The 25,685-nt window shown below is 39.0% G+C and overlaps 1 protein-coding gene across 1 annotated transcript in view; it reads right to left on the bottom strand.

The window, feature by feature from the left end:
* Positions 1-25,685, bottom strand: part of LOC307135627 (MAM domain-containing glycosylphosphatidylinositol anchor protein 2) — a gene marked incomplete at both ends in the record, with an annotated part of 254,854 nt that overhangs the window by 13,402 nt on the left and 215,767 nt on the right. The window contains 2 exons of the mRNA XM_079832200.1: positions 10,877-11,054; positions 17,481-17,629. Coding sequence (XP_079688326.1) covers positions 10,877-11,054; positions 17,481-17,629 — 327 coding nt within the window. The remainder of the gene's footprint in view (positions 1-10,876; positions 11,055-17,480; positions 17,630-25,685) is intronic.

Genomic DNA, 25,685 nt, shown 5'->3' with positions numbered 1-25,685 from the left:
AATGTTTTGTCTAATTTACTATTCAATTTAATATAGCAATTTAATGTAGTTGAATTTATTAAATGTATATATAATTTAAATCTAAATAATTATAAAATGCCACATACATAAACTTTTAAACCTAAGTCTTTTAATATAAGAGAAATTATTTTATATAAATCTAAATAATTAAATCTAATTAATTCAATTTAAATACAAATACAAAAATATATATTCATAAAATGCTACATATATATAATGTGTGTTAACGAATATTTTTGTATTTAGATTTATATACACACTTAGATTTAAATGTGTGTGTGTGTATATATATATATATATATATAGTTATACACACATTTATTAAATATATTATATTAAATAAAAAAAAAAGTTCCTAAAAGGCCACTTCCCCCCTGGATTTATTGTTACATTCATTTAAAATAAGTAAATATAACAAAAAGTCTTTTAATGTAAATGTTTAATACAAATCTAAATCTGAATACAATATATATAAACACATTTAAACTTAAGTTTTTGGATATAACAGTAAATTTCCAATATAAATAATAAAAAAAATCATTTAATTAATTCAATTTAAATCTTAATACAAAAATATATATTCATAAAAGGCCATATATATATATATATACACTGTATAAAATATGTTGACATACATATAAACATATTTTTATATATTTAAACTGGAGTATTTTAATATAAATGTTTAATATAAGTGTAAATAATTGAGTTAAATTTAAATCTAAATTAAAAAACAAATATGTTCCTAAAAGGCCATTTTCCCCCCAGGATTTATTGTTAAAAGTAGTAAATATAACAAAAAACTAAGTCTTTAAATATAAATGTTATATTATATATACACTCTAAAAAATGCTGGGTTAAAAATAACCAAAGTTGGGTTGAAAATGGACTAATCCAGCAATTGGGTTGTTTTAACCCAGTGGTTGGGTTGTTTTAACCCAGTGGTTGGGTTGTTTTAACCCAGTGGTTGGGTTGTTTTAACCCAGCAATTGGGTTGTTTTAACACAACAATTGGGTTGTTTTAATCCAGCAATTGGGTTGTTTTAATCCAGTGATTGGGTAGTTTTAGCCCAGCGATTGGGTTGTTTTAACCCAGCGATTGGGTTGTTTTAACCCAGCGATTGGGTTGTTTTAATCCAGCGATTGGGTTGTTGTAACTTAGTGAATGGGTTGCTTTAACCCAGCGATTGGGTTGTTTTAACCCAGCAATTGGTTTTTTTAAGCAAACATTTAACCCAACCGCTGGGTTAAAACAACCCAATTGCTGGGTTAGTCCATTTTCAACCCAACTTGGGTTATTTTTAACCCAGCATTTTTTAGAGTGTATATATATATAACAGTGTTCAGCTTATCAGATCAGACTGAACAGAATCTACTGCTGAAGTTCAAGTTTAAACAGTGAATGCGTGAGTTATAAAGTCTGACCCGATCACGATCAGACATGTGAAGGGTTCGCGGAAACACACCAATGCATTCAGAGCTTCACAAACACTGCAACTTTCATCATCCAGAAATCACTTACAATCTCACATGTATTATTTGTGCATGTAAACGGAAGGAATGCACTAATGGAAAGCTCAATAAATGATTCCCATTATAAAGGAGAAGCCGTTTGAGCAGCTGGAGCTGTGAGACTTTAGAACGAGCGGCTCTCGAGTCTTCAACACAATCTGAAGACACACGGTCGATTTCTGTCAGAGCATCAGCGCATCCTCAAAACTTTGTTAACGCGAGTGATTCATGAAATGCTGAAAGAATTGATTTTAACACACTCGATTAAACACACTAATCACAAATCATCTCAAAGCAAACGTGTCACTGGAGAGTATCAGAGGAATCTGTACATAACCACAGACAATCATTTCAACGCCATACTCTGCAAAAAATGCTTTTCTTACTTAGTATTTTTGTCTTGTTTTCAGTCCAAATATCTAAAAAAAACTTACATTAAGAAGCATTTAAGTTTTTGTCTTGTTTTGGGGGGAAAATAACTCAAAATTAAGGGAGTTTTTGCTTAAAATAAGCACAATAATCTGCCAATGGGGTAAGCAAAATAATATTGTTTTCTGTTTGATTTAACCCTTAATCGTCCCTCAGGGTTTACGTTTGAGTCCCTCGGGCTCAGATAGACCCCAAACTTTTACAGAGCGATTGCATAAGGAAATTATTTTTTTTACATGGAAAACTATATATAATTTTTTTAATTTACTTCTCAACTATACATTTATGCTGTGTTTTTGTGGGTATTTGGTAGTTTTTTTACCTATTTACTGCACAAATACTTAACTATGTCATAAATTGGCTCATTAAAAATATTTTTTTTATGAAAAAATCACTTGAATGATGATCTTAAATAAATATAAATAGTTTTTGGACATTGCTCTGTGTGTTAGGGATAGAATACCGCCATCTGTAGGTTTGTGGAAAAACTTTAGGAATTATAGTTAAAGAGAAAGAGAGAGAGAGAGAGAGAGAGAGAGAGAGAGAGAGAGAGAGAGAGAGAGAGAGAGAGAGAGAGAGAGAGAGAGAGAGAGAGAGAGTGCAATGAGCACATTATCCACTAGAGGTCCAGAGGGAAGTTATGCAGAAGTTAAGCTGCCTTTCATCTTTCTTTTATTTGCCCTTTTCCCTCCCTTTCTCATGATTGTTGCATGTTGCATTTGTGCTCTAGTATTAGTCCTTCATTTATGTATGAAAATCTTTCAGATTTATGCCAGTTTTGTTGATTTTATTTGCCAATTTCAATAAAAATACAAAATAAAAAATGTATTTTTTACACTTTCCCATTCATTTGCAATGTGGGGTCAATCTGACCCAGAGGGACTTAAACGGTACTTTTTTTTTTACACACCTTTAGAACAACCACATCAAGCCCAGAATTTTTTTGCATGTTTAGATTATTTAGGAAAAGTCACAGAGTCTCATGGCCCTGAGATGAAGGAACACTTTTAAAAATGGAGGAAAAGTCCAGTGGGGTCAGCTGGAGCCCAAGGGCCGATTAAGGGTTAAGATTATTTTGCTTACCCCATTGGCAGATTATTTTGCTTATTTTAAGCAAAAACTCCCTTAATTTTGAGTTATTTTCCCCCAAAACAAGACAAAAACTTTTGCTTGTCTAGTAAATGCTTCTTAATGTAAGATTTTTTAGATATTTGGACTGAAAACAAGACAAAAATATTAAGTAAGTAAAGCATTTTTTGCTATGTACGGCAATGCTTTTATCATTAGAAAGCACAAATGAGAATTATTCAGAAGAAAGCTGTGTCTCACGGCTCATGACACACTGTGTCATTATTTCTGTCTTAAAATCATTCAGATTATTACAGAAGTACTGGATAAAAGTTTATAGATCAGATATTAACACTGATGTCTACGGTAGAGATCAGAATAGAGCAAATAACCTTTAGAAAGAAACAACGGTTTAAATAAAGATTGTATCATTACATCATTACACCAGTAGATGGAGACAAGAGACATGAGTGAGTCATTGAATCATTCACTCAAGAGATTTGTTCAAAAACACTGATTCATCCAGAAATGAAACAAGTCTTTATGAGTGAGTCATTGAATCATTCACTCAAGAGATTAGTTCAAAAACACTGATTCATCCAGTAATGAAACAAGTCTTTATGAGTGAGTCATTGAATCATTCACTCAAGAGATTTGTTCAAAAACACTGATTCATCCTGTAATGAAACAAGTGAAGTCTTTATGAGTGAGTCATTGAATCATTCACTCAAGAGATTCATTCAAAAACACTGATTCATCCTGTAATGAAACAAGTGAAGTCTTTAAGAGTGAGTCAGTGAATCATTCACTCAAGAGATTCGTTCAAAAACACTGATTCATCCAGTAATGAAACAAGTGAAGTCTTTATGAGTGAGTCATTGAATCATTCACTCAAGAGATTCGTTCAAAAACACTGATTCATCCAGTAATGAAAAAAGTCTTTATGAGTGAGTCATTAAATCATTCACTCAAGAGATTCGTTCAAAAACACTGATTCATCCAGTAATGAAACAAGTTTTTATAAGTGAGTCATTGAATCATTCATTCAAGAGATTTTCTATTCATCAAAGTATCCTGAAAAATCAAATGTATCACGGTTTACACAAAAATAGGATTGTTTTCAACACTGATAATAATCATAAATGTGTGTTGATCATCAGATCCTCATATGAGAATGATCGGTGTAGGGTCATGTGACACTGAAGACTGGAGTAATGATGATAAATTCAGGAATAAATGACACTTTACTGTATATTCACATAGAGAACAGATGATCTACACTGGAGGAATATTTCACTGTTTACTGTATTTTTGCAGCCTTGATGAGCAGAAGAGACTCAAAAACCTTAACATTCAAAAACTTTTAAAAAATATCACCGGCCTCAAACTTTTGAACAAAATGATTGTCTGTGGTACATTGACAATAGATCGAAAACAGACTAAATTATTAATTTCACAGCCGACTTCTAAAATCCCTTTTCAATTGTCTGGATAAGAGCAAAACACAATCACTTTATATCGACAGATAAAGCTTCAAACACAAGCGGACATTATGACATGTTGTGGAGATCAATTTAACATCTGAGAGGAAGCTTTTGAGTGTCAGAGTGACATAAACACGAGCATTAGAGGATTAAAACCCATCAAATAATATTCATCTGAACACTGAAAAATTCACATGACAATAATAAACACCGCCAGTCGATTCGCTGGAAGGATGAATCATTTCTGAGAAATGGCAAATGATGCTTTTACTCTTCCGGGAGCATTATCATATCATCATTCAGGAATAAAACAGATCTCTCCTGGAGTGGATGGGCTCTTTTGTCTCTGGCTTTTTCAATCCGCACGTCGAGAAATCAGAGCAAATTGAAATGCCTCCTCCTCGTCTGTGCCATTGTGTTTGAGACAGAAAATATGAAAAGAGGTTTGCCGTCTCCATTATGAGCCGCAGATTTCTAAAGGCTGTTGAGAAAGAGGAACAATCCTTGAATCTACACTTTCCAGATCATGTGTTTCTGGCTCTACTAGAGCAGGTTTTCCTGCTTGAGTGTTGATTATTTCCTCATATTCTCCATTGTTGCGGCTCCTCTCTTCCCAGTCTGTCAGTAACGCTCTGTTTACTTCCTGTCTCTACGAAGCCCCTCCTTCTGAAAAGCACACTGAGCTCTGATTGGTCGGCTGCAGCAGTGTGTTGTGATTAGTCTTCCAGTGTGTTTGGGAAATTTACTGCCCCTTACCATAACCACCAGTTTCAACACACTACTAACTAACTCAACCAGACCCGCCCCTTACCATAACCACCAGTTTCAACACACTACTAACTAACTCAACCAGACCCGCCCCTTACCATAACCACCAGTTTCAACACACTACTAACTAACTCAACCAGACCCCACCCCTTACCATAACCACCAGTTTCAACACACTACTAACTAACTCAACCAGACCCCGTCCCTTACCATAACCACCAGTTTCAACACACTACTAACTAACTCAACCAGGCCCCGCCCCTTACCATAACCACCAGTTTCAACACACTACTAACTAACTCAACCAGACCCCGCCCCTTACCATAACCACCAGTTTCAACACACTACTAACTAACTCAACCAGACCCCGTCCCTTACCATAACCACCAGTTTCAACACACTACTAACTAACTCAACCAGACCCCGCCCCTTACCATAACCACCAGTTTCAACACACTACTAACTAACTCAACCAGACCCCGCCCCTAACCATAACCACCAGTTTCAACACACTACTAACTAACTCAACCAGACCCCGCCCCTTACCATAACCACCAGTTTCAACACACTACTAACTAACTCAACCAGACCCCGTCCTTTACCATAACCACCAGTTTCAACCAGGGCTCTGAACTGGTTCAAGGAACGAAAACGAAAACCGGAAACGAACGAAATTTTAAGAGGAACAAAAACGAAAACGAAATCAAAATCAATTTGAATCGTTCTGAACAGAAACGTTAATTTGAAATGGCCATTAACCGGTTAATAACGTTATTTTATCGTTCTTTTAATATTTTAATTTGGCAGTGACCAATCAAGAATAGAGTAGTACCGCATGTGATGTTGACGGATCAAGCGTGAGTGAAATGCCTGCGCACCATCATCTATGAATCTACCGGTAACGCATCTACCGGTAACGCAAGTCAGTGTGAGCGCGCATTTTCATGCCTCAAGTACATTTCTTTCCCCGCTGAGGTCTACAATGAAAGCGCAGGTATTGGAGGACATTATTTTCGTATGTTTAAATAAGCAGAACGGACTTTAAGCTCAAATAGTCTGATTTAGGCTAGTTTATGGATTCCGTTTAAGCCTATCCAAGTAGGCTATAGCATCTATCAAACATTTTTCCTATAGTCTTTCAGATTGCAAATACAGGACAGCTCAATGTTTTCTATTTAGACGGCTGATGCTTCGTATTAAATGGTATGTTATATTGCATTAAATGATCAAGCTTTATTAGCTGACTGAATTTGATTAGCCTATGTGATGCAAGGACGTGTTGCGCAGTGTTTGCTTTGAAATTACCAGTTGACGGTGCATTAAAAGAGCAATGGTTATCCAGTTTATTTATTCTTTATTCATGCGATTTTTAAAACAAGTCGTGTTGAAAAAAAGTTATGTACAAAGAATGTTATCACTCTTCTGAAAATAACTCGGCATAAGAGGGCCACTTTCGATTGTCTAACGCTCCATTAAAACAGGTCCGCTGTTTATGCTTTGTAATTAATGCAGGTATTTCTGTTGTGGTTTTAAAAATGTTATGAAATAAATATTCAAGTTTAATTACCATGCATATTATTATTATTGAGTGAAAAATAAGTCTATTTATACATATTTGTATAGGCTAAATTAAAATAACGTTATTAACCGGTATTTTTTCAAATCAAACCGTTTTCGGAACAGTAATGTTTATTGAGGAACGCAAAAACGGAAACGCTATAATATCGATTCTGCTCGGAGTGAACCGATTGATATTTTTTTCCGTTTTTAAGCCCTGGTTTCAACACACTACTGACTAACTCAACCAGGCCCCACCCCTTACCATAACCACCAGTTTCAACACACTACTAACTAACTCAACCAGTCCCCGCCCCTTACCATAACCACCAGTTTCAACACACTACTAACTAACTCAACCAGGCCCCACCCCTCACCATAACCGCCAGTTTCAACACACTACTAACTAACTCAACCAGTCCCCGCCCCTTACCATAACCACCAGTTTCAACACACTACTAACTAACTCAACCAGACCCCGTCCCTTACCATAACCACCAGTTTCAACACACTACTAACTAACTCAACCAGACCCTGCCCCTTACCATAACCACCAGTTTCAACACACTACTGACTAACTCAACCAGTCCCCGCCCCTTACCATAACCACCAGTTTCAACACACTACTAACTAACTCAACCAGGCCCCGCCCCTTACCATAACCACCAGTTTCAACACACTACTAACTAACTCAACCAGACCCCGCCCCTTACCATAACCACCAGTTTCAACACACTACTAACTAACTCAACAAGGCCCGCCCCTTACCATAACCACCAGTTTCAACACACTACTAACTAACTCAACCAGACCCGCCCCTTACCATAACCACCAGTTTCAACACACTACTAACTAACTCAACCAGTCCCCGCCTCTTACCATAACCGCCAGTTTCAACACACTACTAACTAACTCAACCAGACCCCACCCCTTACCATAACCACCAGTTTCAACACACTACTAACTAACTCAACCAGTCCCCGCCCCTTACCATAACCACCAGTTTCAACACACTACTAACTAACTCAACCAGACCCCGTCCCTTACCATAACCACCAGTTTCAACACACTACTAACTAACTCAACCAGACCCTGCCCCTTACCATAACCACCAGTTTCAACACATTACTAACTAACTCAACCAGACCCTGCCCCTTACCATAACCACCAGTTTCAACACACTACTAACTAACTCAACCAGGCCCCGCCCCTTACCATAACCACCAGTTTCAACACACTACTAACTAACTCAACCAGACCCCGCCCCTTACCATAACCACCAGTTTCAACACACTACTAACTAACTCAACCAGGCCCCGCCCCTTACCATAACCACCAGTTTCAACACACTACTAACTAACTCAACCAGGCCCCGCCCCTTACCATAACCACCAGTTTCAACACACTACTAACTAACTCAACCAGGCCCCGCCCCTTACCATAACCACCAGTTTCAACACACTACTAACTAACTCAACCAGACCCGCCCCTTACCATAACCACCAGTTTCAACACACTACTAACTAACTCAACCAGGCCCGCCCCTTACCATAACCACCAGTTTCAACACACTACTAACTAACTCAACCAGACCCGCCCCTTACCATAACCACCAGTTTCAACACACTACTAACTAACTCAACCAGGCCCCGCCCCTTACCATAACCACCAGTTTCAACACACTACTAACTAACTCACCCAAGCCCTGCCCCTTACCATAACCACCAGTTTCAACACACTACTAACTAACTCAACCAGACCCCACCCCTTACCATAACCACCAGTTTCAACACACTACTAACTAACTCAACCAGTCCCCGCCCCTTACCATAACCACCAGTTTCAACACACTACTAACTAACTCAACCAGTCCCCGCCCCTTTAGTCAATGTATTAAATGAGGAATATTGTGACTGTTGGTTCCCGGAAGAAAACTCAAGACTACAATGGAGGCGTTTCAGGAGTTCAGAAACACTGACACTGATAGACAGAAGAACAGCAACATTACACACTTAAGATCAACATAGACAAAACCAGTCACATAAAACATCTGCATTTGATTATGGGCCACTTTATAAACTCCCAGGCCAGACTAATCAGATATAATGACCAAAGTCACACAGACGTTATTTATCTCCGTTAAGCCCAAGTCGAGTCCGCTGAACAATATTCCATCCGCTTTCCTGTTTCAATATGTTTAATAGATTAAAGATGAACAAGAGACCTCATTTCAGACCTTCTGGAGTCAGTCACGCAACCAAAGCAAACACTGAGAGCACACACACACACACACACACACACACACACACGTTTCAGAAATCAGCTGTTTGAAGGATTTAACACTCGATGTTCATGAACTCATCATCAGGATTCTTTCCAATGTTTTCACTCAGAAAATACTAATAAAATTCCACAAATGATTACAAAGAAGTAATATTGGATGAAACGAAACTTACTCTAATAATCTTCATATACAAAATCTTGTTGTAGTTTTAGTGAAGTACCGAAATTAATTATTTGCTTTTGCATCATCCAAACTTTTTCTTTTTGTTCCGGGTTGATCTTCAGGAGCGACAGCGGATGAATTATTAACCACCAGCGACACATTAAACACTATCAAACTAAAACACGACTTTAACCTCATTACTGAACATTAAAGAAATCACTACTACTCTTATTGATCAGGGACGCATTAAACTGATCAAAAGTGACATTTATAATGTTACAAAAGATTCTGTTTCAGATAAATTCTTTTGAACGTTCTATTCATCAAAGAATCCTGAGAAATAAAATATATCAAATGTGTGTTGATCATCAGATCCTCATATGAGAATAATTAGTGAAGGGTCATGTGACTCTGAAGACTGGAGTAATGATGATAAATTCAGTTTTGATCACAGGAATAAATGACACTCTACTGTAAATTCACATAGAGAACAGCTGATCTATACTGGAATAATATTTCATAATTTTACTGTATTTTTGATCTAATAAATTCAGCTTTGATCACAGAAATAAATTACATTTTACTATATTTTAACATAGACAAACAGCTGTTTTACACTAGAATAATATTTCATAATTTTTACTGTATTTTTGATAAATTTCAGCTTTGATCACAGAAATAAATTACATTTTACTATATTTTCACATAGAGAACAGCTGATTTTTACTAGAATAATATTTCATAATTTTTACTGTATTTTTGATCAAATAAATTAAACTTCGATCACAGAAATAAATTATATTTTACTATATTTTCACATAGAGAACAGCTGATTTTTACTACAATAATATTTCATAATTTTTACTGTATTTTTGATCAAATAAATTAAGCTTTGATCACAGAAATAAATTACATTTTATATATTTTCACATAGAAAACAGCTGATTTACACTAGAATAATATTTCATAATTTTTACTGTATTTTTGATCAAATAAATTCAGCTTTGATCACAGAAATAAATTATATTTTACTATATTTTCACATAGAGAACAGCTGATTTTTACTAGAATAATATTTCATAATTTTTACTGTATTTTTGATCAAATAAATTAACCTTCGATCACAGAAATAAATTATATTTTACTATATTTTCACATAGAGAACAGCTGATTTTTACTACAATAATATTTCATAATTTTTACTGTATTTTTGATCAAATAAATTCAGCTTTGATCACAGAAATAAATTATATTTTACTATATTTTCACATAGAGAACAGCTGATTTTAGAATAATATTTCATAATTTTTACTGTATTTTTGATCAAATAAATTCAGCTTTGATCACAGAAATAAATTACATTTTATTATATTTTCACATAGAGAACAGCTGATTTACACTACAATATTATTTCATAATTTTTACTGTATTTTTGATCAAATAAATTCAGCTTTGATCACAGAAATAAATTATATTTTACTATATTTTCACACAGAGAACAGCTGATTTAGAATAATATTTCATAATTTTTACTGTATTTAAAATAGCTGAAGTGAGTGATGTAAGTATGTGGTGAGCTCATGTGTCGTACCGCTGTATGTGACGATCCTGGTGGTGGCGTCTCCCTCTCCGAAGCGCGTGATCGGAGTGAGTCGGACCACATAGGCCTCGGGTCGGATGAGCTCCGTCAGGTTGTGTGTGATCAGTTCTCCCTTCTGGATGTTTCCCTCCACGGGAATCTCCTGCTCCCACCAGCGCTGCTGCCCCGTCTGAAGAGAAATCAGGCGGACATCAGCTCTCAGGGAAAATAAAACATCGCTTGCATTTCCTGTCAGGATGTTAAAGAGCCCCTGTTATGCCCTTTGTGGCTCTACTAGAGCAGGTTTTCCTGCTTGAGTGTTGATTATTTCCTCATGTTCTCCATTGTTGCGGCTCCTCTCTTCCCAGTCTGTCAGTAACGCTCTGTTTACTTCCTGTCTCTATGACAATTTTAGTTTAAGTTTTAGTCATTTTGGACTCACGGTTCTTCTACTAAATACTGAGTCATATTACGGCTTGCAATTTTGAGACACACGGACCAAATGAGGCAAGAATGCACTAAAATATAAACTATAAAAGTTATCCTAAAATTAAAATAAATAAAATTTGAAAATATAATAGTTAAAATAAAATATTAATTAATTATTTAAAATAAAATAGCTGTAATATTCAAATAAAACATAAAATAACACTGGCCTAAGCAGACACTTAGGATCCATTGGATAAAATATAAATAATTTTATTTTCACATAGAATACAAAATAACTCACAAAGACATGAGTAAAGAAAGAAAAATTATTTAATTTAATAAAAAATTGCTCATGAAAACATGAGTAAAGCATGCAAATAAAAAAATATATATATATAAATAAATAAATGGATAAATAAAATAAAATAAAATAAAATAAATAAATATATATTTAAAATAAAATACAATTTGTCACAAAGACATGAGAAACGAATGTAAAATACAATTAAATGAGTAAATAAAATACAAGAAAATAAATTACTCATGAAGACATTAGTAAAGAATTCAAAATAAAATTAAAAAGCAAAAAAACCCTAAAAAAACCCTAAATAAAATAAATAATAAAAACAAACAAATAAGAAATAAATAATAATAAAAAAATGTTTAAAAAAAAAAAAAAAAACATTAAATTCAATTAAAATAGCTAAAGACGACATGAGTAAAGCGTGTAAAATAAATTAAATTAAATTAATAAAAATAAAATAAAATAATTATTATACATATTTTTTTAATTACTCACAAAGACATGCGAAACGAATGCAAAATACAATTAAATGAATAAATAAAATACAATAAAATAAATTACTCATGAAGACTTTAGTAAAGAATTCAAAATAAAATAAAAAAGCAAAGCAAAACAAAACAACATAAAAAATTAATAAAATAATAAATAAAATTGCTAATGAAGACATGAGTAAAGCATGCAATATAAAAATATGTAAGTAGATAAGCAAACAAACAAATAAATCCAAATATTTATTTAAAGAATGCAAAATAAAAAACTTAAAATCATGAATAAATGCATCCACTGGAAATAGTGCACTATATAGGGCAACCTTGGCATACTATTTCCAACATATGATGAAGACATGCATAAAGAAAGCTAAATAAATAAATAAACAGATGAATAATTTTGTAGGCAACACTGATCTAAAGCCCCGCACAGACAGGACATTGAGGATCCACTACAGCGAAAACCTATTCCAGCTCACAATGATTGATTTAATGTGACCTGTAATCTCTGAACTAAAGCTTCATCCACACTCACTGAAGATCATCCATTATGAAGGCCTTCAGTGTTAATTCAGAGCCGAGCTGGAGCTAAAAATAGCCCATCTCTCCACTTCTGCATCCGGGGCTCCGGGGCCCTGATTTATTTACCAGGAACTCTCGCTTTCCTGCTCCTTACTCACTCAAGGACCATCAAAGCGGTTCAGCCGGAGAAGAAGTCACAGCGAACATCACATCACTGCGAAAAACACACACTTTAATGTTGCTCACAGCGCAAACATCTCATTACACTACACAAGTCTTACAATGAGTGTGTAGCGAAAATACCATCACAGCGCAAACATCTCATTACACTACACGAGTCTTACAATGAGTGTGTAGTGAAAATACCATCACAGCGCAAACATCTCATTACACTACACGTGTCTTACAATGAGTGTGTAGTGAAAATACCAACACAGCGCAAACATCTCATTACACTACACGTGTCTTACAATGAGTGTGTAGCGAAAATACCATCACAGCGCAAACATCTCATTACACTACACGAGTCTTACAATGAGTGTGTAGCGAAAATACCATCACAGCGCAAACATCTCATTACACTACACGAGTCTTACAATGAGTGTGTAGTGAAAATACCATCACAGCGCAAACATCTCATTACACTACACGCGTCTTACAATGAGTGTGTAGCCGAAAATACCATCACAGCGCAAACATCTCATTACACTACACGCGTCTTACAATGAGTGTGTAGCGAAAATACCATCACAGCACAAACATCTCATTACACTACACGAGTCTTACAATGAGTGTGTAGCGAAAATACCATCACAGCACAAACATCTCATTACACTACACGCGTCTTACAATGAGTGTGTAGCCGAAAATACCATCACAGCGCAAACATCTCATTACACTACACGTGTCTTACAATGAGTGTGTAGCCGAAAATACCATCACAGCGCAAACATCTCATTACACTACACGAGTCTTACAATGAGTGTGTAGCGAAAATACCATCACAGCGCAAACATCTCATTACACTACACGAGTCTTACAATGAGTGTGTAGTGAAAATACCATCACAGCGCAAACATCTCATTACACTACACGAGTCTTACAATGAGTGTGTAGTGAAAATACCATCACAGCGCAAACATCTCATTACACTACACGCGTCTTACAATGAGTGTGTAGCGAAAATACCATCACAGCACAAACATCTCATTACACTACACGCGTCTTACAATGAGTGTGTAGCCGAAAATACCATCACAGCGCAAACATCTCATTACACTACACGAGTCTTACAATGAGTGTGTAGCCGAAAATACCATCACAGCGCAAACATCTCATTACACTACACGTGTCTTACAATGAGTGTGTAGCGAAAATACCATCACAGCGCAAACATCTCATTACACTACACGTGTCTTACAATGAGTGTGTAGCGAAAATACCATCACAGCGCAAACATCTCATTACACTACACGAGTCTTACAATGAGTGTGTAGCCGAAAATACCATCACAGCGCAAACATCTCATTACACTACACGTGTCTTACAATGAGTGTGTAGCGAAAATACCATCACAGCGCAAACATCTCATTACACTACACGTGTCTTACAATGAGTGTGTAGCCGAAAATACCATCACAGCGCAAACATCTCATTACACTACACAAGTCTTACAATGAGTGTGTAGCCGAAAATACCATCACAGTGCAAACATCTCATTACACTACACGTGTCTTACAATGAGTGTGTAGCCGAAAATACCATCACAGCGCAAACATCTCATTACACTACACAAGTCTTACAATGAGTGTGTAGCGAAAATACCATCACAGCGCAAACATCTCATTACACTACACGTGTCTTACAATGAGTGTGTAGCGAAAATACCATCACAGCGCAAACATCTCATTACACTACACGTGTCTTACAATGAGTGTGTAGCCGAAAATACCATCACAGCGCAAACATCTCATTACACTACACAAGTCTTACAATGAGTGTGTAGCCGAAAATACCATCACAGTGCAAACATCTCATTACACTACACGTGTCTTACAATGAGTGTTTAGCCGAAAATACCATCACAGCGCAAACATCTCATTACACTACACGTGTCTTACAATGAGTGTGTAGCGAAAATACCATCACAGCGCAAACATCTCACTACACTACACGTGTCTTACAATGAGTGTGTAGCGAAAATACCATCACAGCGCAAACATCTCATTACACTACACGTGTCTTACAATGAGTGTGTAGCGAAAATACCATCACAGCGCAAACATCTCATTACACTACACGAGTCTTACAATGAGTGTGTAGTGAAAATACCATCACAGCCGCAAACATCTCATTACACTACACGTGTCTCACAATGAGTGTGTAGTGAAAATACCATCACAGCACAAACATCTCATTACACTAAACGAGTCTTACAATGAGTGTGTAGCGAAAATACCATCACAGCGCAAACATCTCATTACACTACACAAGTCTTACAATGAGTGTGTAGCCGAAAATACCATCACAGCGCAAACATCTCATTACACTACACAAGTCTTACAATGAGTGTGTAGCGAAAATACCATCACAGCGCAAACATCTCATTACACTACACGCGTCTTACAATGAGTGTGTAGCGAAAATACCATCACAGCGCAAACATCTCATTACACTACACAAGTCTTACAATGAGTGTGTAGCGAAAATACCATCACAGCACAAACATCTCATTACACTACACGCGTCTTACAATGAGTGTGTAGCGAAAATACCATCACAGCACAAACATCTCATTACACTACACGTGTCTTACAATGAGTGTGTAGCGAAAATACCATCACAGCACAAACATCTCATTACACTACACGAGTCTTACAATGAGTGTGTAGTGAAAATACCATCACAGCGCAAACATCTCATTACACTACACAAGTCTTACAATGAGTGTGTAGCGAAAATACCATCACAGCGCAAACATCTCATTACACTACACAAGTCTTACAATGAGTGTGTAGCGAAAATACCATCACAGCACAAACATCTCATTACACTACACGTGTCTTACAATGAGTGTGTAGCGAAAATACCATCACAGCACAAACATCTCATTACACTACACGAGTCTTACAATGAGTGTGTAGTGAAAATACCATCACAGCGCAAACATCTCATTACACTACACGAGTCTTACAATGAGTGTGTAGCGAAAATACCATCACAGCGCAAACATCTCATTACACTACACGTGTCTTACAATGAGTGTGTAGCGAAAATACCATCACAGCGCAAACATCTCATTACACTACACGAGTCTTACAATGAGTGTGTAGCGAAAATACCATCACAGCGCAAACATCTCATTACACTACACGTGTCTTACAATGAGTGTGTAGCGAAAATACCATCACAGCGCAAACATCTCATTACACTACACGCGTCTTACAATGAGTGTGTAGCCGAAAATACCATCACAGCGCAAACATCTCATTACACTACACGCGTCTTACAATGAGTGTGTAGCGAAAATACCATCACAGCGCAAACATCTCATTACACTACACGAGTCTTACAATGAGTGTGTAGCCGAAAATACCATCAGAGCGCAAACATCTCATTACACTACACGAGTCTTACAATGAGTGTGTAGCGAAAATACCATCACAAAATAAACACTGGAGCTCAAACGCACGTCATTCACACACTTCTACATGTTTATTATGAACTATTTCCATTAGTTACACTCTCGGTGACCAATAAGAGTAGCCACTATTGATAGCCAAAGAACTTAATAAGATTAAGACTTTTATTATCTTCAGTAATTTCTCTTCTTCTGCAGTAAATGTGTCTTGATTTAAGATGGTTTAGGACAGAAACACTGAGGAAGAGGATGATTTGTTTGTATGAACAGCACTGGAGCAGATTTATGTGAGAGTCCTCTCAGAAAACTCCTAATTTAGCTTAAACACTTTATCTCAGTGAAGAGGCGGGGCTGACCCCGTTGCTACGCATGACACAGGCTTTTGAAGACTGTGATTGGTTGGTTGTCCAAAAAGGGGAAAAAAGGAGCGCTTTTAAGTATAGGGTCTATTCTAAGCCACACACACACACACACACATTATCCCCCGGTTTCACAGACAATGCTTAAGCTAGTCCTAGACTAAAATGCATGTTTGAGCTGTTTTAACTGAAAGAATCTTGAAATATGTCAGTGGCATTGTTTTGTCTCAAGATGCACACCAGTAATGTTTTTTTCTTGGGCACGTTTATAAAAGTTACTTAAATGTCCTTATTGAACTAAGGACTAATCCTGGCTTAGTCTAAGCCCTGTCTGTGAAACCGGGCCTATATATATGTATATAAATCATTTTATTATTTACTATGCTGTTAATTTTCTATAAGGTATTTGAATGGCTTAGAATTATAAACATTGTTCCACTCTTTCCAATTCCACTGATTGCTGGCATGTCTATTTAATTGGTGGTTTGAAAGTTGGATTTAATGCAACAAACACGATCTAATCTATAGCGTCTTAAGTCACTGTCCTCCATCGTCTGCAACACATTTCTTCTCCCTCTTCGTCTTTCTGCCATTTTCTCCGCTGCTAAAGAAACTCTTAAGCCTCTTCAAAGTCCTCGTCCGTGCTCCTAACAAATTTGACCTTAAGACCTCTTTTAAGGGTTAAGATGCTTTCTGAATTACTTTTTTCTTTACTAGGATTTGAGTTAATTTTAAGAGTAAACGCCCACATTTCTAAGAATTTTGTCACTAGGAGCTGCTCTTTGCATTAAGATTCTTTATGAATACGGGCCCTGGTCTTCATCTTCTGAGTTTCCTACACTTTAGAAGATAAAGTTCCAGCCCCAGCACTGACCTGTCGTATCCCCAGGCGGTAGGCCATGATGCGGTCCACAGCGCCGGGGTTCATCTGGGTCCACTGGAGCCTGTAGCCGTAGACCCGCGGCCGGTTCTGCCACAGCGGGCTGTAGGTGTCGAAGTAAAACTCCGGAGCAAACGCTTTCCCTGCACACACACAGCACAGATCATCGGATCAGATCATGTTCTCTGACATCACACCCATTCATAAAATAATAAATCAACTCTGTGGCCCACCGGTGCGCCCACAGCCATTACATTTCTAAAAGAGTAATATTCTAAACCTAACCTAATCTTGACAAACTATACATCATTTGAAAGTTTTTTTATTTGGAGACTGTTACACAAAATAAATTACAGAGGAGGAGTAATTTATCAATTTGCAACAAGAGTAATTTCATCCTCATAAAGGCCAATTCAGCGATTCGGATCACGTGTCAAACCGCCAAACTGCTGAAATCACGTGACTTTGGCGATCCAAACCGCTGAATCGACTCACTGATTCATAACGTTTCAAACCACTGAATGGACTCACTGATTCATAACGTTTCATACCACTGAATCGACTCACTGATTCATAACGTTTCGAACCGCTGAATCAACTCACTGATTCATAACGTTTCAAACCGCTGAATCGACTCACTGATTCATTATGCTCCGAACCGCTGAATCGACTCACTGATTCATAACGATCCAAACCGCTGAATCGACTCGCTGATTCATAATGCTCCGAACCGCTGAATCGACTCACTGATTCATAACTCTCCAAACCACTGAATCGACTCACCGATTCATAATGCTCTGAACCACTGAATCGACTCACTGATTCATAATGCTCCAAACCGCTGAATCGACTCACTGATTCATAACTCTCCAAACCGCTGAATCGACTCACTGATTCATAACGCTCCAAACCGCTGAATCGACTCACTGATTCATAATGCTCCGAACCGCTGAATCGACTCGATGATTCATAATGCTCCAAACCGCTGAATCGACTCACTGATTCATAATGCTCCAAACCGCTGAATCGACTCACTGATTCATAACGCTCCGAACTGCTGAATCGACTCACTGATTCATAACGCTCCAAACCGCTGAATCGACTCACTGATTCATAATGCTCCGAACCGCTGAATCGACTCACTGATTCATAACTCTCTAAACCGCTGAATCGACTCACTGATGCATAATGCTCCGAACCGCTGAATCGACTCACTGATTAGTAATGCTCCGATCTGCTGAATCGACTCACTGATTCATACTGCTCTGAACCGCTGAATCGACTCACTAATTCATCACTCTTCGAAGCTTCATGATTCCGTGTTTTGAAATCGTCATCTCTATATAAGTTGTTATTTAGGTTTTTTTTTTCCGCACAGAAACTATTCTCACCGCTTCATAAAGTTATTGTAGAGCCGCTGTAGTGAGATGAGTGAATAAAAAATAACATTTAATTATAAATGATAATATATTTAAATAAATAAATAATATTATGAATTAATTAATTAATTAATTAATTAATTAATTAATACAAATAACATTTAATTATAAATGATAACAATATATTTAAATTGATTAATAAATAAATAATATTATGAATTAATTAATACAAATAAATAAATACACACATTATTTAAATTATAAATACAATTTTAATTATATTATATAATGAATAAAGAATAAATACAACATTTCTATTATAAATGAATAAATATATAAAGAATTAATGCTAAGTGAATGAATTAAATCATATTATAAATGAACAAATTAAAAATAACATTTAATTATAAATGATAACAATACATTTAAATCCAAAATTTATATTATGAATGAATGGATAAGTAAATAAATAAGTACACACAAATTAAATAATAAATAAATGTTTTTTTTTATTATATTATGAATAAATGAATAAAAACGATTTAATTATAAATGAATAACTATACATTTAAATTAATTTAATAATTAAATTATGAATGAATAATAAATAAAAAATAAAAATAAAAAACTTCCCGTGGGCCCACCACTCACGGGAGGGACCGTAAGGGGCCGGTGCAAAGCGAATCGGGCAGCAGTCGAAGGCGGGGGCCTAGACGACCCGATCCCTGGACACGGAAACTAGCTCTTGGGACATGGAATGTCACCTCGCTGGCGGGGAAAGAGCCTGAGCTTGTGCGTGAGGTTGAGAGGTTCCGACTAGAGATAGTCGGAATCACCTCCACGCATGGCTTGGGCTCTGGAACCACACTCCTCGAGAGGGGATGGACTCTTCACCACTCTGGAGTTGCCCATGGTGAGAGGCGGCGGGCTGGTGTGGGTTTGCTTATAGCCCCCCAGCTCTGCTGCCATGTGTTGGAGTTTACCCCGGTGAACGAGAGGGTCGTTTCCCTGCGGCTTCGGCTCAGGGATAGGTCTCTCACTGTTGTGTGTGCCTACGGGCCGAACGGCAGTGCACCGACAGAGTACCCGACCTTCTTGGGGTCTCTGGGAGGGGTGCTGGAAAGTGCTCCGACTGGGGACTCCGTCGTTCTACTGGGGGACTTCAACGCCCACGTGGGCAATGACAGTGAAACCTGGAGGGGCGTGATTGGGAGGAACGGCCCCCCTGATCTGAACCCGAGTGGTGTTCAGTTATTGGACTTCTGTGCTAGTTACAGTTTGTCCATAACGAACACCATTTTCAAGCATAAGGGTGTCCATCAGTGCACATGGCACCAGGACACCCTAGGTCGTAGGTCAATGATCGACTTCGTGGTCGTTTCATCTGACCTGCGGCCGTATGTCTTGGACACTCGGGTGAAGAGAGGGGCGGAGCTGTCAACTGATCACCACCTGGTGGTGAGTTGGATCCGATGGCGGGGGAGGAAGCTGGATAGACTCGGTAGACCCAAACGTACTGTGAGGATCTGCTGGGAACGTTTGGCCGAGTCTCCTGTCAGAGAGATCTTCAACTCCTGCCTCCGGCAGAGCTTCGACCGGATCCCGAGGGAGGCTGGAGATATTGAGTCCGAGTGGACCATGTTCTCCACCTCCATTGTCAAAGCGGCTGCTCGGAGCTGTGGACGCAAGGTCTCCGGTGCCTGTCGAGGCGGCAATCCTCGAACCCGGTGGTGGACACCGGAAGTAAGGGATGCCGTCAAGCTGAAGAAGGAGTCCTATCGGGCCTGGCTGGCTTGTGGGACTCCTGAGGCAGCTGACAGGTACCGGCAGGCTAAACGGACTGCAGCCCGGGTGGTTGTGGAGGCAAAAACTCTGGCCTGGGAGGAGTTCGGTGAGGCCATGGAAAAGGACTATCGGCTGGCCTCGAAGAGATTCTGGCAAACCGTCCGGCGCCTCAGGAGGGGGAAGCAGTGCCCTACCAACGCTGTTTACAGTGGCGATGGGCGGCTGTTGACCTCAACTGGGGATGTTGTCGGACGGTGGAAGGAATACTTCGAGGATCTCCTCAATCCCGCCGTCACGTCTTCCATTGAGGAAGCAGAGGCTGGGGGCTCAGAGGAGGACTCGTCCATCACCCAAGCTGAAGTCACCGAGGTGGTCTAGAAACTCCTCGGTGGCAAGGCACCGGGGGTGGATGAGATCCGCCCTGAGTACCTCAAGTCTCTGGATGTTGTGGGGCTGTCTTGGCTGACACGCCTCTGCAGCATCGCGTGGCGGTCGGGGACAGTGCCTCTGGGATGGCAGACCGGGGTGGTGGTCCCTCTTTTTAAGAAGGGGGACCGGAGGGTGTGTTCCAACTATAGGGGGATCACACTTCTCAGCCTCCCCGGGAAAGTCTATGCCAGGGTACTGGAGAGGAGAATTCGGCCGATAGTTGAACCTCGGATTCAGGAGGAACAGTGTGGTTTTCGTTCTGGTCGTGGAACACTGGACCAGCTCTATACCCTCTACAGGGTGCTGGAGGGTTCATGGGAGTTTGCCCAACCAGTCCACATTTTTTTTGTGGATTTGGAGAAGGCATTCGACTGTGTCCCTCGCGGCGTCCTGTGGAGGGTGCTGGGGGAATATGGGGTCCGGGGTCCTTTACTGAGGGCTGTCCGGTCCCTGTATGACCGAAGCAGGAGTTTGGTCCGCATTGCCGGCAGTAAGTCAGACTTGTTCCCGGTGCATGTTGGACTCCGGCAGGGCTGCCCTTTGTCGCCGGTTCTGTTCATAATTTTTATGGACAGAATTTCTAGGCGCAGCCAAGGGCCGGAGGGTGTCAGGTTTGGGGACCACACGATTTCGTCTCTGCTCTTTGCGGATGACGTTGTCGTGTTGGCCCCTTCTAACCAGGACCTTCAGCATGCACTGGGACGGTTTGCAGCCGAGTGTGAAGCGGCTGGGATGAGAATCAGCACCTCCAAATCCGAGGCCATGGTCCTCAGTCGGAAAAGGGTGGCTTGCCCACTTCAGGTTGGTGGAGAGTTCCTGCCTCAAGTGGAGGAGTTCAAGTATCTAGGGGTCTTGTTCACGAGTGAGGGGAGGATGGAACGGGAGATTGACAGACGGATCGGTGCAGCTTCTGCAGTAATGCGGTCGATGTACCGGTCTGTCGTGGTGAAGAAAGAGCTAAGCCGTAAGGCGAAGCTCTCGATTTACCGGTCAATCTACGTTCCTACTCTCACCTATGGTCATGAGCTTTGGGTCATGACCGAAAGGACAAGATCCCGGATACAGGCGGCCGAAATGAGCTTTCTCCGCAGGGTGGCTGGGCGCTCCCTTAGAGATAGGGTGAGGAGCTCAGTCACTCGGGAGGAACTCGGAGTAGAGCCGCTGCTCCTCCACATCGAGAGGGGACAGCTGAGGTGGCTCGGGCATCTGTTCCGGATGCCTCCTGAACGCCTTCCCGGGGAAGGTGTTTCGGGCATGTCCAACCGGGAGGAGGCCCCGGGGAAGACCGAGGACACGCTGGAGGGACTATGTCTCCCGGCTCAGTGTCCCCCCGGAAGAGCTGGAGGAAGTGTCTAGGGAGAGGGAAGTCTGGGCATCTCTGCTTAGACTGCTGCCCCTGCGACCCGGCCCTGGATAAGCGGAAGAAGATGGATGGATGGATAAATAAAAAAATAATTATAAGTGAATAACAATACACTAAAATTATAACTAAATAAATAATAAATTATATTATAAAATACAGTATATACAGTATAACTCTGCACTGTCAGAAGAAAAAAATCATTTTTTTATGCAGTCTAACATTTCAATATACACTTCAAGCAAATGAATGCACAATGGTAGATGTGTAAATGATCATGAGTGTGTGTGTGTGTGTGTGTGTGTGTGTGTGTGTGTGTGTGTGTGTGTGTGTGTGTGTGTGTGTGTGTGTGTGTGTGTGTGTGGAAAGCACGTCCTGTTCTCCATCAGCACATCTCAAACACGGCCGAAGCTTCTAACCTGCTAAACTTCCTGAAGTGGGTCGCAGTGAATAACATGTTATTGTTCCAGAAGCTTTACAGGCTCAGTGCTCAATTTTCAGCAAAGCCTCGGAGAGAAAATTGCCAACTGTAAATCTGTGTGAGCGGCGCCTGATCCGCGTCTGAGAGAATCACGGCCACTTTAGGCTCCGAAAACAAACTCTATTATTCAGCCTGAAGAGCCAGACCTGCGGGAGCAAGCTGGAGGACGTTCGAGAGAGAGAGAGAGAGAGAGAGAGAGAGAGAGAGAGAGAGAGAGAGACTGAGAGAGAGAGACTGAGAGAGAGAGACTGAGAGAGAGAGAGAGAGAGAGAGAGAGAGACTGAGAGAGAGGGAGAGAGAGAGAGAGAGAGAGAGAGAGAGAGAGAGAGAGACTGAGAGAGAGAGAGAGAGAGAGAGAGAGAGAGAGACTGAGAGAGAGAGAGACTGAGAGAGAGAGAGAGAGAGAGAGAGAGAGAGAGAGAGAGACTGAGAGAGAGAGACTGAGAGAGAGAGAGAGAGAGAGACTGAGAGAGAGAGACTGAGAGAGAGAGAGAGAGAGACTGAGAGAGAGAGAGAGAGAGAGAGAGAGAGAGACTGAGAGAGAGAGAGAGAGAGAGAGAGAGAGAGACTGAGAGAGAGAGACTGAGAGAGAGAGAGAGAGAGAGAGAGAGAGAGAGAGAGAGAGAGAGAGAGAGAGAGAGAGAGAGAGACTTTTTTTGACTTTTAAACCTCTTTTTATCCAACAACTAGTTAAAAACAATTATTTACACCACACAAAAAGAAAATAAATAAAAAATAATAATAACAATCACAATTTTACCAATTAAACCATAACTCTCCAAAAACATCCCTCACCACAAGAGCATTTTCACACTCCACCTTGCATCAAAAAAATATTATTTGTTAATTTAGAATATGCATATTCTACAGCAACCCTGTACTTTACTAATGATTTGAACATGCCAACCAAATCAATATTTTTCCCCTCATTTTTACATGTGTGGGACTTTAAAATTGCCAACTTTGCCTGCCCTAGCAGAAAATTCCCCAGCGTGCACTGTGCTTTCCATTCCTTCTTGTATTTCAAGCCCAAAATAAACAGATTTTTAGTAAACATAAACCCAAGTTCAGTAAATATTTTTTCCAACAGTTCAAACAAGGGAGTTAATCTGAAACAATCAGAGAAACAATGAAAAACAGTATCAGAAACATTACAAAAAGGACATGTACATGAAACCGTTACATAAATTTTGACACCAAACTATTTGTTGCAACAACACAATGAAGTATTCTCCATTCAAGATCCCCAGATCTCTTAGGAATGGGGGGTTTGTACAAACACCTCCATGATGGAGTTAGTTCTGAAGAAATTGATAAATATTCTCTCCATTTGGTATCAGCACGTCCTTTCAACTGAGCATGAAACAAGGATTTCACACACATTTCATACAACATTTTCTTTTCCACGTTCTGAAAAGATTCATCTTTAAATCCCTTTAATAGCAAAGTACTATTTAAATCTTCATCCAATTCAAATCCTATTCCCACCCTAAGATCTGGAAAGGTCAAAGAATTCTCACCATTTTCAAAAAAATGATTTACAGAGGTCAAGAAAGATTGAGGAAAAGATTTTTTGAGATCCTCCATTAAGCCTTCAAAGTATCTTTCTGATCTAAGCCCGACTTGGTCAGCTATTGATCCAGTCGAATGCCATTGACCATTTGTAGAGTCAATTAAGTCCATTACAGTAGTTATTCCAGTTTTTAAAAACTTATCAACTACTGTACTTGACAATGATGAGTTTGTTTTAAAAAAAGGATTTAAGAACAATGGTTCTAATACACCATAATGTTCACTCTCTTTTCTATCCTTCTTTAACAATTTCCAAGCTTTGAATACAGACTCATAAAACTTTAAAAGAGAACAAGTAACCTTCGAGAAAAACGATTTTTCAATTAAGAACAACTGCTTATTCATTCCGATTCCTCCTATATCTTGTAAAATAGACAAGCTATATGCAATCCAGGGAATCTTATCTGAACAGTATAGCAATTTCTGTAATGCTTGAAGTCTCAATGTTTTAATTCTTGCTTCTAAATGAATGAGTCCTTGTCCTCCTTCAATCACAGGGAGATATAAGACTCCGGGAGGAAGCCAATGAAAACCATCCCAGAAAAAATTAACAAAACTTTTTTGAATTGTAACAAGTAGCTCTTCAGGAGGGTCCAGCACTGTAAACCGGTGCCACAGCATTGAGGCTGCCAAGTTATTGACGATTAAACACCTCCCTCTATAAGACAACTTCGGAAGAATCCACCTCCACTTTTGTAGTCTCCCCGTTACTTTATCAGCTAGACCTTCCCAATTCTTTTTCATGTAAGAGTCAGTTCCCAAATATACCCCAAGAACCTTAAAACCATCCTTAATCCATTTACACTGTTGAGGAAGCTGAGGAGGGTCTATATTTTGCCACTCACCCAGTAGCAGGGATGTACACTTATCCCAATTAATTTGAGCAGATGTTGCCTTCTGAAAGATTCCTAAGCTATAAATCAAAGCAGATATATCATCAGTGTTTCTGATCCATACAGTCACATCATCTACATAAGCTGTAAGTTTTACAGATGGAATTTCTGGAAACCTAGGAACAACAAGTCCATGCAATCGCTTCCTTAAAGATGACAGAAAAGGTTCAATGGATATTGAGTACAAAAGTCCAGAAAGAGGACATCCTTGCCGTATGCCTCTAGTCACTGCGAAAGGTCTAGTCAGACAACCATTAATTCTCAGCATACTAAATGTTTCATTATACAGCAATTTAACAC

The sequence above is a fragment of the Gobio gobio genome, assembly GCF_949357685.1.
Source record: "Gobio gobio genome assembly, chromosome: 12".
Taxonomy (NCBI): domain Eukaryota; kingdom Metazoa; phylum Chordata; class Actinopteri; order Cypriniformes; family Gobionidae; genus Gobio; species Gobio gobio.
This window is presented reverse-complemented; position numbering and strand designations above follow the sequence as displayed.